Genomic DNA, 12910 nt, shown 5'->3' with positions numbered 1-12910 from the left:
GGTAATGGGTGCGAACACTTCGTCGGGGTCGGGTTGGTTGACACACACAGCTTCAACATATTCCTATGCTGGGAAAGAGGGCCATGACTACATGTAATCTGGCATGAGCACCTGCTGCAGCCTCAAGCCAAATCTAATCCCAACCCTTCACCCCCCAACTTGCTACCAACCAAGCATTACTCCCTCTGCTGCAACTGCAGTGCTGTTTAATTAGAGCTGTGAGGTAAGCTGAAGGCATTGGGGACGGTAGGCGAAAACGAGATGCAGCCCTGATCTGCTACATGGTCACACAGACCCACCTGGGGAAGCAGTGCTGGGGCTGACAAGAGCTGCCACAGAAACTGGCTCTGGTATCTCCTACACCCTTGTTTAACATAACTGTACCATTTTGTAGAACTCCTCCCTGCCTTCCCACCAAGAGATCTGAATTTCTCACAGAAAACTGCTCAGCATTTTCAGTGATCAACAAGGCTGATGGGGTTAAAACAAGGGTGGGTGATTTTGGAAGAAACTGTACAGAAAGACTCTGAAGTGTCTGAGTGTGAAGTCTCCAGAGTAAAACAGCCCCACCCATGAACACTTCCCAAGACATACAGTCACTGCTTTTTTCCAACATAGTGTCCAAGAGGACAAGAGGTAACCACTGCTGAAAGTTCAGATTTCCTGCTAAAATGATCTATTTGTAAACAAGACAAATCGGAGAATCATAGAACGGTTTGGGTTGGAAGGGACCTTAAGGATCAACTAGTTTCAACATCCTTGCCATGGGCAGTGTCACCTTCCACTAGACCAGGTTGCTCAAAGCCCCATCCAACCTGGCCTTGAACACTTTCAGGGAGGGGGCATCCACAATTTCTCTGGGCAACCTGTTTCAGTGCCTCACCACCCTCACAGCAAAGAATTTCCTCCTAATATCTAATCTAAATCTATCCTTTTTCAGTTTGAAACTCTTACCCCTTGTCCTATCGGTACACGCCCTGATAAAAATTCCCTCCTCATCTTTCCTGTAGGCCCCCTTTAAGTACTGGAAGGCTGCTTGCTGTAAGGTCTCCTGGAAGCCTCCTCTTCTCCAGACTGAACAACTCCGAGTCTCTCTAGTCTGTCCTCACAGGTGTGCTGCTCCAGCCTCCGGATCGTTTTCATGGCCCTCCTTTGCGCACACCTGAGCCAGTCCATGTCCTTCTCAAGTTGGGCACCCCAGAGCTGGATGCAGTACTCCAGGTGGTGTCTCACAAGAATCGAGCAGGGGAGAATCACCTCCTGTGACCTGCTAGCCGCACTTCTTTTGATGCAGACCAGGATACGATTGGCTTTCTGAAGCCATCTAACATCTTTTAAGATGTTGGATCACACCAAAATCTGCAGAGAACCATGTACACATCTTAGCAATGTCTCACTATCTATTCACAAATACAGAATCAAGCAAAAAAATTGAGATTAGAAGGGTGTCACCTATTCAAACCTACTGGAGGAAGGGATAGTCAGATCAGGTTTCTCAGAGGCTCATCCAGTCACACCCCTGAAACATCCAGTTTCTCTGGACAACCTGTTCCAGCTGCTTGACCAGTCTCACAGATTTTCCCTCATACCTCAGTGTAACTTTCTCATGTTGCATCTTGTAATAATTGCCTCATCATATCAGTGTGCACCCCTGAGAAGACTCCTTCCATTCTCTCTCGTAATCTCACTTTAGAGGGTGAAAAGGTGCAATGAGATTCGCCATTAGACTCTTCTCCAGTCATACCAAGTTGAGGTCCTCTACCCTTTCTTCCAAGGCTGTGTCATGTGGCACAGTCCTCTGGTCTTTGCTAAGTCCTCTCCATTTGTTAACATCTCTTCTGCGCTGGGCAGTACAGGAAGAGAAACCAGACTCAGTGCTCCAGACACAGGCTTGTTAATGCTGCCTGCTGGGCAACAGAGAACATCCCCTTGCTTGGTGGCTAAGGTCTTCCCAATGTAACCCATTATGCAGTGTGCCTTTACTGTGACAAGTAATGACTCATGTTCATGTTTAGCTAAGCCACCCAACACTCACTACTGCATTATTTTCCTCAGATATCATCTGCATAATGAAACTTCAGAAACTAGAGAAAAATCAGTCATAAAGTATGTCTAGGTTAACACGATAACCATGGGAATCAGGCTGGCTCAAATTCAAATCAATAAGAGTTTATTCAAGAAATTTTCTGATCTCTCTGTTTGTGCTAAACAGGAAAAAAGTACAAAAATGCAGAAGTGTTACATGATTCTGTTCTTCCACCACTGTTTTTTGAGGAACTCAAAAGCCAGTGTGAGAAAGGGAAGGACAAGGGCACGTGAAAAGGCACATTTTCCAAGGGGGTACAAGGCTGCCATAGCCTTGTAGCCTAAATAAGGCCCTGAGAGGACTTTTGAAGAGAGCATCACCTCACACTTATCCTAGAAATCAAAAGGAAGGCTTTGCCACTTCACTGTCAGAACACTGCTGAGCAATCCACTCTTACCAACTTCCTCCTAATTCCTGCTCTGAGTGTAGCAGCTATTCAACAAAAGGTGGGGATCATCAGCAAGGATGCTTAAAGAAAGGCTGGCCTTTCCTCTTAAGACTGCAGTTTGGAGATGTGATGGCTGAGGGGTACACAACTGAAGTTTACAAAATCATTAAGGTGATGGATAACTCAATGGAAACCCGCTGTTTACCCTTATAAATACAAGAACTGGAGGCACTTGACAAAATTGACTGGAGATCAACCAAAGAAATGTTCTTTGCATGGTGATCTCCTGGAATGTATTGCACAGGAGGCTGTGCAGAGAGACGGTACAAACAGCTGAACAAGGGATGAGGCAAAGTGATGGATGACAGGTCCATAAGCGGACTGTAAAACGGCTGGGCAGGAAGGTATCTTCTAAAAAAATTTAATTCAACAGCTGTGAATAGTGGAAGAGACCAAAGGGAAAGGAATGTAGAAAGCAGCCAGGATGACATGCTGCCACTCTCAGACACCATCCTGGATCACTAGTCTCAATCAGGCAGGAATTTCTTATGACCCTGGTCTGTATGAAATTAAATATCCTTTCATTCCACTTCCATCACCTACAAAACAGTTATGAGCTTCCACATAGTCAGTTCTCTGAAACATAACACTTCCCAAAGTAATTTGTTTACTTTGTTGTTGTCAGAACTATGACTTACCTTGTAATACATTTAGCCTAATGTCCTGGTTTGAGCTCATTATAACCATTATGCACAATTTGCATTATAATGCATTTATTTGCTGTTCCCTTCCAGGCACTAAATATATTCCAGTTTTGTAGGCCTGGGAAAATATTGCATAAAACAAGACAATTATACACAACCACACAGACATACTCATTCACCTTTCTCCAATTTTTATGTACCTAGGACAAATATGATGGAGGGCATTTGTTCTGGGTTAACACCTGCAGACAGTGCAGCACCATATCGCTGCTAACTCCTCTCTTGCCACCTCAGGTCACAAATCTTAAATGCAGTATCATAAGGGATGCTATGAAGAAAATTAGCTCTGTCTCAGCATTTTATGGCATTTTTGCGGAAAAAAAAAAAGGAACTAGCAGTGTTTCAGTGCATGGTGCAGACCAAAGCTCCTGGAGGTAATTAATTTTTCCAGAGATAAGTGAGGGAAAGGTTTTCCAAACACTGTCTGGAAAAAAAGCAAAATCAAACCACAATCAAAGAACTATTTTGAACAATAAGCAACACTATTTTAGTTAAGAACTTCTAGATCACGTTCTCTTTTAAGATTATGATTCCCAACCCCTTTTTAAAAATGATTTAATGACATGTCAAAAAAACTGAAATAATTTATCAGCATGCCTCACTGATTAGAAGTTTGGCTCAGCTAAAAATGCAGTATCAAACTTCTAAAAGACTCATACAACACATGACAGTCAAACTGGAAGGCAAGCACATTAAAAAACCCCAAACAAAACATCCACAACAACCTTTCTAAAGTGGAAAAAACAAGAGCCTTAAAATTATTTGAAAAAACTTTGCAAGAGACAAACCAAGGACAAGGTGAAGGAAGGGCTTGGAAGAAGTGAGCACGACATATCTGAACACTGCATTTCTAGGCTGTTGAAAAATGAGGGGAGAGAAGCAAAGCACCTGCAAATCCTCCGAAATCTGAAGACAATCACAAAATCTCATTACATCTTTATAAAGGACACACAGTAAGCAGTTTACATAGCGTAACACAGAAAAATATTTTTTTCCACAGATCACTGTGTTTTTCTATAGCGCTAGATCTAGGATTTCCTGCCAGCTTTCCTAGCTCCATTTCGGTGTATTTAATTATATCCATTTCTTTATTTTTTTAAATGTTCTTTTTACTCCTCAGGGGATTATATATGAGTAATAAGTAAACATGGGTGTTTCGGAAACAGTGAGATGATGTAAATACAGCCAATCCCTGACTTGTACTAAAAAAAAGGAGATATCTGCTTAATTTTTTTTGCAAATTAGGTTCTTACTTTTTGCAAGACAGAAATGCAATTAATGGTATAGGGAACATAACTGCATCCCTTTGGAAACCTGTTTCTAAATCACAGAAAGTAAAAGGAAAAACTGGGAGGGGTTTTCATAGCGCTGCAAGATTGTTCAGCTGGTACAGGGGCTGGAGCTGTATCTGGCAATAAAACTGCAAATGTAAAAGTTGCATAATCTGCTTTTCTTCAGTCAACCAGTTCAAGACTGGCAACTCCCTATGAAATAATGTCTGAAATACAAATTGATGTTTAAAAAAGTGGATTTGCTTCATTTTCAAAATGGAAGATTATCATATTCCAAAAAGTTTGCTAATTTGAAGCAACATCTATAAAAGCAAGTTGCTCATCTAGACAAAAATCAGTGATACATAAAAAAATGGAACAGGGAATAAAGTAGAATCCAGTAGTACTCTCGTTACCCAAGGACACAAAAGGAAATAAAAAAAAAAACCCTTACGTTCTCAGCGTATACATGTTCATGCCAAGCTGACTAAAGACAGATACTGAGCGTTGCAATATTTTGGTGTTCCTTAGGAAAAAAAGTAAAATGAGAAACAGTTTTTTAGTAACCTAGGAGGCCAATCCCTACATAGTTCTATTTCCTCTAGTCCAGCTTTTACCTTTCTTAACTCTTGGCTGCATCTGTGCCACTGCACTTACCATGAAAGGCAAATACAACGTACTATCTTCTACCAGAAGGAAGGGTTTGAGGGCTTTCCACTGAGGATGAATCGATAGCTCTGAGTTGTCCTGACGCAAGTTTCTCCTCTATGCAAAAAAGAAGCATTTTGAATAGAGCCTCTATCACAGGTGCTCTAAGAGACCACACAGCTATCAGTTTAGCAAGGATTTAAATGTATTTAAAGTATTTAGTTTTGTTTGCCTCATCTTAATGCAGCCATGCTCCTAGTTTATCAGAGAACAAAAGGCTACTTGAGGGAAATGACATAGATTCTAGCATTTTCAATTATTTGAGTAAATAGGAAGGGGGTGTTTTAATTTATTTGATTACTTTGTTTAAAGAAACAACAAAAAAAGGACTACAAGTTGGATTCACAGCTCTTCTTATTGACTAGCTGGGAAGATACTAAATCAATGCACATTCTCACCCAAGCTTCTAGCATGATTCTGTTCTACCAGCTAGTAAGAGAGAGAGAAAAAAGCCATGCAGTATATTTTTGTTTGCTTCAGATCATTAAGTGGGAATCTTACTTACCAGGTTACATTCAGAGCATAGATGGAAAAAATAAAGTGCCACACCAAATTACTTAGTTCTGCAACTACTTTTGTGTTATGTGATAGAAGACTCCACAATGCGCTTATGACCAAAAAACTGCAAGACTTTTCAGTACGTGGGATCAAACACAAACAAAAGGTAAAATCAACACATCCAACAATGCATTTCTGAACAGGCTTCTCTCTAGGTACCCACTAACTTCAGAATAAATAAAATAAACAACAATTCATAAGACACAGTAGGCTGATTGTGAAGCAGCCCCCGTAAGACTGCACATCTTCCACTTTCACCACCTATAGTAATCTCCATCCAAGCGATCATAAATTCTAGCTACTGCAGGACCAGCTGTAGAGGATAAACAAAACCAAAAGCACACACAACGGAAAACACAGCTTCTCAAACAAGGATAAAGATCTATGGCACAACTGCTTAACTTCGGAAAATAACTAACTAAAAAGCCTTTTTTACTATTTTTTGCCAAAAAAAGTCTGGTTTTAGCTGCATGTGCAGCATTGCTTTCAAGTAGTATTTTGGAAACACTTCCATCAAACAATTTCATCACAACCTGGAATAAGTTTTGCTAGACAGGACTAATTTGACTAGTTTTGTACCACAAACACATTACTGAAATGGCATCTCCAAAGAGCAAGTAATCCTACCAGACAACCACTACATCAGTCTACTTTTGGAGTGTTCAACACAAAACCTGGTCAGAAGCCACTTGTAAGTCACAAAGAAAACTCCAAACAATTAAAAGATCTTTGATTTGAAAAAGCAAGCATTATATTATATGCACAATTTATATACATATATTCTATTTATTAAGAAAATACGTAACACTGAAGTGTAACTGAGGTGCAAGGGCCACAAGCAGCTTTGAAGAAATGCATGTTCAGCCCTAGTTTTATACTGCTGTGTATTGTACTCCCATCTACACCTGAAGAATGAAAAATATTGTGGGTTGTTTTCTTGTTTTAATTTAAAAAAAGCAAGGCAACTTCTCCCTTTACCTGGTTCCTTGATTTCAGAGCATCTGTCAAGCTGATTGATACATGATGCACTTACTCATTGCACTCTAACAGCCTTTACCCAGCTTGCTTTTTTCTTGACCGCTTTCTCTCAGTTCCCATGTAGCTTCTCAAGAGGGAACTCTTTTGCCAGAGACAGATAACTGTAATAAAACTGCTAGTCAGCAGCAGTGAGGAAAACCCCTCTTTCCACTTATCACTTATGTCCTATCTGATAAGGCAGAACAGAACTTCTACAGTTACAAAAGCAACTTAGTTTCCAATAGACAGCAGCAGAACACTGTCATTAATATCAACCCAGCCTACTGAAAAACAGTTATCATTATCTGTGAGTCCCAAAATTACTTGAGTTAGCTGAGACAAAACAACTTAGGGGAGTAAGATTAACAATTTTCTTTTGTCTTAGGGTTGACATTCCTAAGGTTTGACAGCATTGCTTATGAAAAAGCAAGTGGCGTGTTCAAAAATAAAAAGAGCACGTGAATTTGGCAACAGCTCAATGTTCTGATATTATGAAGGAGTTTGACAGAACTTGGCATTCAAGTTCCAACTGACTTGCATTAATCTGCTTGAGTCTCTGTATCACTGATTCCAAAAAATGGTAAAACAATTTCTTGTAACCTAGTAATGAGCCTGAAAACTAATATTCACTTGTATCCAAGGTCATCTCTGCTGGCATTTGAACTTGTGAGTGAAAGAAAGACACCGAGGAAGATAAAGCTCAGTTTCTCAACTTTGTTTTATTTTTAAGATTGTTGCTGTAAGAGTTCCCTGGGTAAAAAGACCAACTTTCTGCCCTCTTGGATTTTTTGTGAAGATACCGTCTACTTCATCACAGTAGAAGCTTTCATTTATGACAGTGGCTTCAGGCTATTGCTGCATAATGCCATGGTTTGCAGCCAGCATCTCACAAAGTCATTGCATACAAAGTTGTATCAAGCTATGGAAGCCCTCAGGTAACAAATCATCTGGAGGCTGCCTCTGCCCCTCCTCCTTCCCTTTCTTTCATGGTATATCTGTAAATATAAGTAGATTTAAATTTCTAACAATGAAAGAATACTTAATTTCAGTTGAAAGAACTTCATTGCCCGGCTATTTGCCTAATAGAGGGGAACACCATAAATCCAAGTTTTACCCATCTGCCTGTAGAGTACCTTGTTTAAAGATACATATTCACATTCAGATAAGTCAGTATGATACCTGTCTAAGCATCCCATTTAAATGAAATTGTTCTTTTGTGATACTATCTTTCACTTGCAAGGCGAATTTGTCTGAGCTAATGACGCTTCTGACTTCCTCTTTGGCCTTGTGCACGTATCATGAACTCCCGCAGAGCAATGCAATCGTGCCACAAGTGCTGTTGTGGCTTGTACTGTTTCACCCCCTGCCCTTGCTCCTACACTCTTTTCTGACATCCCTGCTCACCCACAACCTCCTGCTGCACATACCACTTCTCCTGAAGGAGCCTGCATTTTCTATAAATGTAATGGTCACGCTCATAAGCATTTGGTCCAGGCTGAGTGACTTCCTTTACTTAGCAAAGTTCCGTTACCTTTATGAAAAGCAAAGACTACCAGGAGTCCTGGTAAAAGTGCTTTGTGTGCAACCCAGTCCAAAACTTCTTGCAAACTTCGCTGTCTCTCTTCTTGCAAACCGTGTCTCTTGCCTTCAGTTAGATTTAAGAGCAGTGAGAACATGGCCTGTACCTAACCTATCTTACACTGTCCCTCCTTAGGAGAGGTGCAGTAATTTTTGTATTCCTCGTGTCAGGCAGTTTCACAATTAGACTGCCTGACTGAAAACAAGTAAAAACAAGGACACAGAATTCTTCAGAACAAATTACTGTCAAAACCCACAGTCCTTTACTGTCCTCGTTTTTACTGGCACTCAGTGTTTGGGGAATACCGAACCAGCTGTTAAACCTTCCAGCTTGCCTGCCTTGTTGCCTGAGATTCAGCTCTTACCAGCTTTTCCACATTCCATCCTTGCATTGCTGGTACAGTCAGTTTATTGTCCCATATTACCCCATGTCCCATCTGCAGTTCAATAATTATGCTGTGTTAAAGAAATCTTCTCTGAGATCCACTTTACTCAAAGCATCCACTTAAGAGATGCGCAAGAACTCTGTGGAGGTAACCTCAAGCCATACAGCTCTTTTTGTGGCTCTGCAGAGCACCAGTAATCTGGAATACTAATTACAGAGTTCTAAAATAGGAAGACTCAGATAAACACCTGAAAAAGCAGATATTAACTGTTAACTGCTTAACTTCGTAACTTAAGGTTAGTTTTAAAGCAGGCAAAATAGAGTCTTATTGTTAAAATTACAGTAATTTTCAAGTAACACAAATATTCTTAAACCAAATCATAAAAGAAGCCACTGTACTACCTAAGGTGGTGATGTATTTTAGTCTCTCCCATATTCTAGAAATGATGTTGGCACTAGTAGCCTATAAAAAAACAAACCACATTTGTAGCTGCTTGTTGCAGAGTAATAGAGAAGCTGTTGAGAGGACCCTGCATAAGACAGAAGTACGACGGGAGCCTCCCAGATCCTCTCCTTACAGACAGCACACCAAAGATGAGAGAAAGGCTTTTAAATTTAAATAGCAAGAGTCAATTACAAGTTTATTGTAACTAGAATAATCAGCATTTTCAGTAGAAAAAAGCCAAAGTGATCAAGTGAGACAGAACATAAATTAAAGAGCATAAAAGCAAGTATCTCCCTACACACTGCATCTTTTCAGGTGCCTTTTTGCTTCCTGTTAACTAAGTGGCCTTCTCTGTTACATCACAGTGCAATTTCTCTGGTCCCCAAGAAACCAGAGACAAGAGACCACACATTTTCCCTGCCTGCCATGATCCTGGCCTGCCCTTAATGGAACATGACAAATCGAGAAAAGACAAGTAGGAGTACAAAAGTACAAGTACTGTACATCATACGAGATAAGCCATTTTAGATTAAGTACTTAAGACTGGTCTAATCAACCACTAGCTGACCCAGAGACTGTCCTCCAATAAGAGTCTGCCATCAATTGCTTTTCAAATGCCTGTAACTTTCCTTCCTGCTCTGCACAACAGACCAATTTCTACGTAATGCAGCCTACACTGCCATTAGCATATATTCAGCATGGTATTTCAACTGCAAACTTTTGTAGAGCATCATCCACAGTAGTTCCTTCTCAAACGGAGACTGCAGTGACTCAGCGCACCTGTTTGGTGTGTCCACCCTCAGATGCACCCTACGGGTTGCTATACCATAGCTGAGATTCCACACAAAAGTATATATAAAAAGATCAGTTAACTCACTTCTGGCTAAACTCAGACATTTAAAGTATTTTATTCTAATTTAGTTGTTCAGAACACTGTTATGGAAACAGCCAAGCCCCATGAAGAGGCCGAAGAGTGAGGAGGGCACCAAGCCTCGGGGCACAGTTATCATTCTACTGTGGCACCACGGAGAAAAACTGTCCGAGGTAAGAAAAGTCCACCAGACACTGATCTCCATCTTTCAAAACAAAGACTAGTTTCTTTTCTAATCTTGAGAGCGTAAACTCTTAAGGACGCAATCGCTTTCAGTTTTCTTTCTTTTCCTAAAGCAACTCTTCATCTGAAGTCTTAGGAGAGGTCAAGTTGCATATACTCACAGACAGGACACCACTTACTGCCTAGAAAGTTAAACTCTGTTTTCTCTTAAGAAACTTCACAAAAATAATTTGCAACTTCTCTACCTGGAGGCAATCCATGAGGTACCTTGCTGCGTGAGAGTTTGAGCAAGATGACTTGTTCCTTAGGCGTATGTGCCAGCTGCTGTAGGTATCACAGGAGGAGCAAAGCAGTAAATGAACTGATGCATACCTAAACAAAAAGTGCAACAAACTGCCTTCTAGGGACACAGCCAACCCCAGAAACATGTTTAAGCATATGAGGGCTGTGGGAAGTCTCCAGATGCTCAGAATTCCGGCTGGCTCTAATCAATATTATCTCTCATTTCTGTAAATATTTGTTGTGATGTATTTTGTTCAAATACAATCTTCTGTTCTTTTAATTTCTCTCAAATTTCCAGTTTTGTTTACAGCACTTTGATTAAGATGGTGCTATTGCTTACCCTGTTCTAGAGAGGCAGAAGGTGAAGGCAAAAATTGTTTTCAACTCTTCCTTCTAGACAAAAGCTGAGTATCAGGAAATTCCTTTTGAAAAATGGATTGCAGAACATGATGGCAAAAAATGCACTATTTTTTTTCCCTGTGTCCCTCCTCCAAGAGATTAGGAGTACCACACTTGCATATGGCTACGTGGTTTGGAGCAATGCTACGCATTCGATCAGATTTTGAAAACAGTACTGAATGGCTCACATCAACAAGAGAGGAAAACATAACTAACTCTGCCTTTCAACTTGCATACAAGGGCTTCAGAATCAAGTATGAAGATACTTTCCTCCATCTTCCCTAAGCTTTTCCATTGGATCATGTTTGGACCACATAATACAGAACACCTCACAACCATAAGATACAGTTTTCTAATGCAGCCTGATAACCTGAAATCCATTTTTGGTTTACAGAAAAATAGACTTTCAAGTCAAGACCAGCAAACCAGAATGAAGATAAAGGCATTTATTATCACGCATTTACGATAAAATTAATCTGAAGCATACTCAGGCTTACTATACTTGCTTTGTAATAATTTGAATAACCAATACCTAGCTGGCCTATGAAGTTTTCCCACAGGATACGAGGAAAAAGAGAATTATACCGTAACTAGACAGCTGTCCACAATTATTCTCTCCACAGGGATTTTATAAATGTTTGACCGGAAAAATTGTGAGTTTTAAAACCAACGGACAATTGCTTTGGACACCATCTCCATCAGAGCTGAATGCTCTGGTGCAAAAGGGCCTCTGGATATCAGATCTTTAACTATGACTCTTTGACTGTTTCTTCCCTTGCATTGATTTTTCATCTGAAGTTTACTATCTGTCTCTGTATTGCCAATTATAGGCTAGAAGAAAAGCAGATATTCTGTTGGTAGATTAGTAAAACAGTATTCGCACAGGAAAGCGGATCCCATTTCTTAGCTTAAATTACTTCCTTACCTTGTAGATCCCCCTAAGACTATTCAATCTTAACAGTTAATAAAAATTTAGAGTAAATGATCCTGAATACCTGAAAATACAGTGCAGTATTGATGTCTTGTCGATTTAGCATATGCTGATCCATGTAGTTTTAAACTATTTCTACTGTAGTATTCTACTACTGCCACACGCACATGCTTTTGGGCACTTAGCAAACAATTCCAATAGTTTGTGCAATCAAATGGAAAACACAGAGAGAAAACAGCCACGAGAATGAATTATTTCACTGCAATGTTGCCACAATCCAGAGCACTATAATTTCTACCACTAAGACCTTCTCTCTGGTACTTTCTCATTTAACTCCTGCACTCCATGATCTTCAGCTGCATCGCCTTGTCTTTTGTGCCCAGCAGTTGCTTTTGTCCAATCCTACCTACAGCTACACTCAAGGCATTGCTACAATTGCTAAGAACTTTCTTCCACAGCCCTTAATGGTTCAGCAATAACAAGACATCTCTTTCCTATCCGAAAAACCTCTTCAGTCTTTTTTTTCCCTGGGAAGTTGTGCCCTCTAAGGTTAAAAGCTTAAAACACAGCATCACTAAAGAGGTTCAGTACAAGATTTTCCCTGTCACTACATTTAAACGTTTAACGAAGCTTGTAACCTTTCTAGTTGAGTCACTGCTCCTTCCACATTCTGTTTCACTCCAGGAATATCCTTCATTTTATGCATATGTTTGAATGAGATCTTAAAAACAGAACTCATGTTCATTCATGTGGACATTAGAGATTCTTAGGGACTTAAGATGTCCCCTGTCCAGCTTCATTTCCTTCCATAAAAGGAGGATTTTTCTCCTTTTCTTGTGTAGTAGTGTTACACTGTAGACTATGAGGGGGCCAAGGCTTTTCGTTTTACTAAGTCCAAGCTCCTTTTAGAAATGTTCTCTGAAGACAGAAATAGATGAAGCTGTTTCTTTTGGACATAAATAATCAAAATTTCAACAATCAAATTTTAAGCTTTAGGGATAAGCAGGTAAAAAAAAAAAAGACATATGCTTTGAATTTAAAAAG

General features: G+C 40.0%; 1 protein-coding gene across 1 annotated transcript in view; it reads right to left on the bottom strand.

The window, feature by feature from the left end:
* The window catches only part of GALNT7 (polypeptide N-acetylgalactosaminyltransferase 7), a gene marked incomplete at its 5' end in the record, with an annotated part of 46409 nt that extends 41135 nt beyond the window's left edge, over positions 1-5274 (bottom strand). Inside the window, one exon of the mRNA XM_010134975.1 lies at positions 5167-5274. Within this exon, the coding sequence (XP_010133277.1) occupies positions 5167-5274 (108 nt within the window). The remainder of the gene's footprint in view (positions 1-5166) is intronic.
* Between the last annotated feature and the right edge of the window lie 7636 nt (positions 5275-12910).

This window comes from Buceros rhinoceros, unplaced genomic scaffold (genome assembly GCF_000710305.1).
Source record: "Buceros rhinoceros silvestris isolate BGI_N320 unplaced genomic scaffold, ASM71030v1 scaffold9074, whole genome shotgun sequence".
In the NCBI taxonomy this organism is placed as follows: Eukaryota; Metazoa; Chordata; class Aves; order Bucerotiformes; family Bucerotidae; genus Buceros; species Buceros rhinoceros.
The sequence above is the reverse complement of the archived record's forward strand: the minus strand, read 5'-3'. Positions and strand labels throughout refer to the sequence as shown.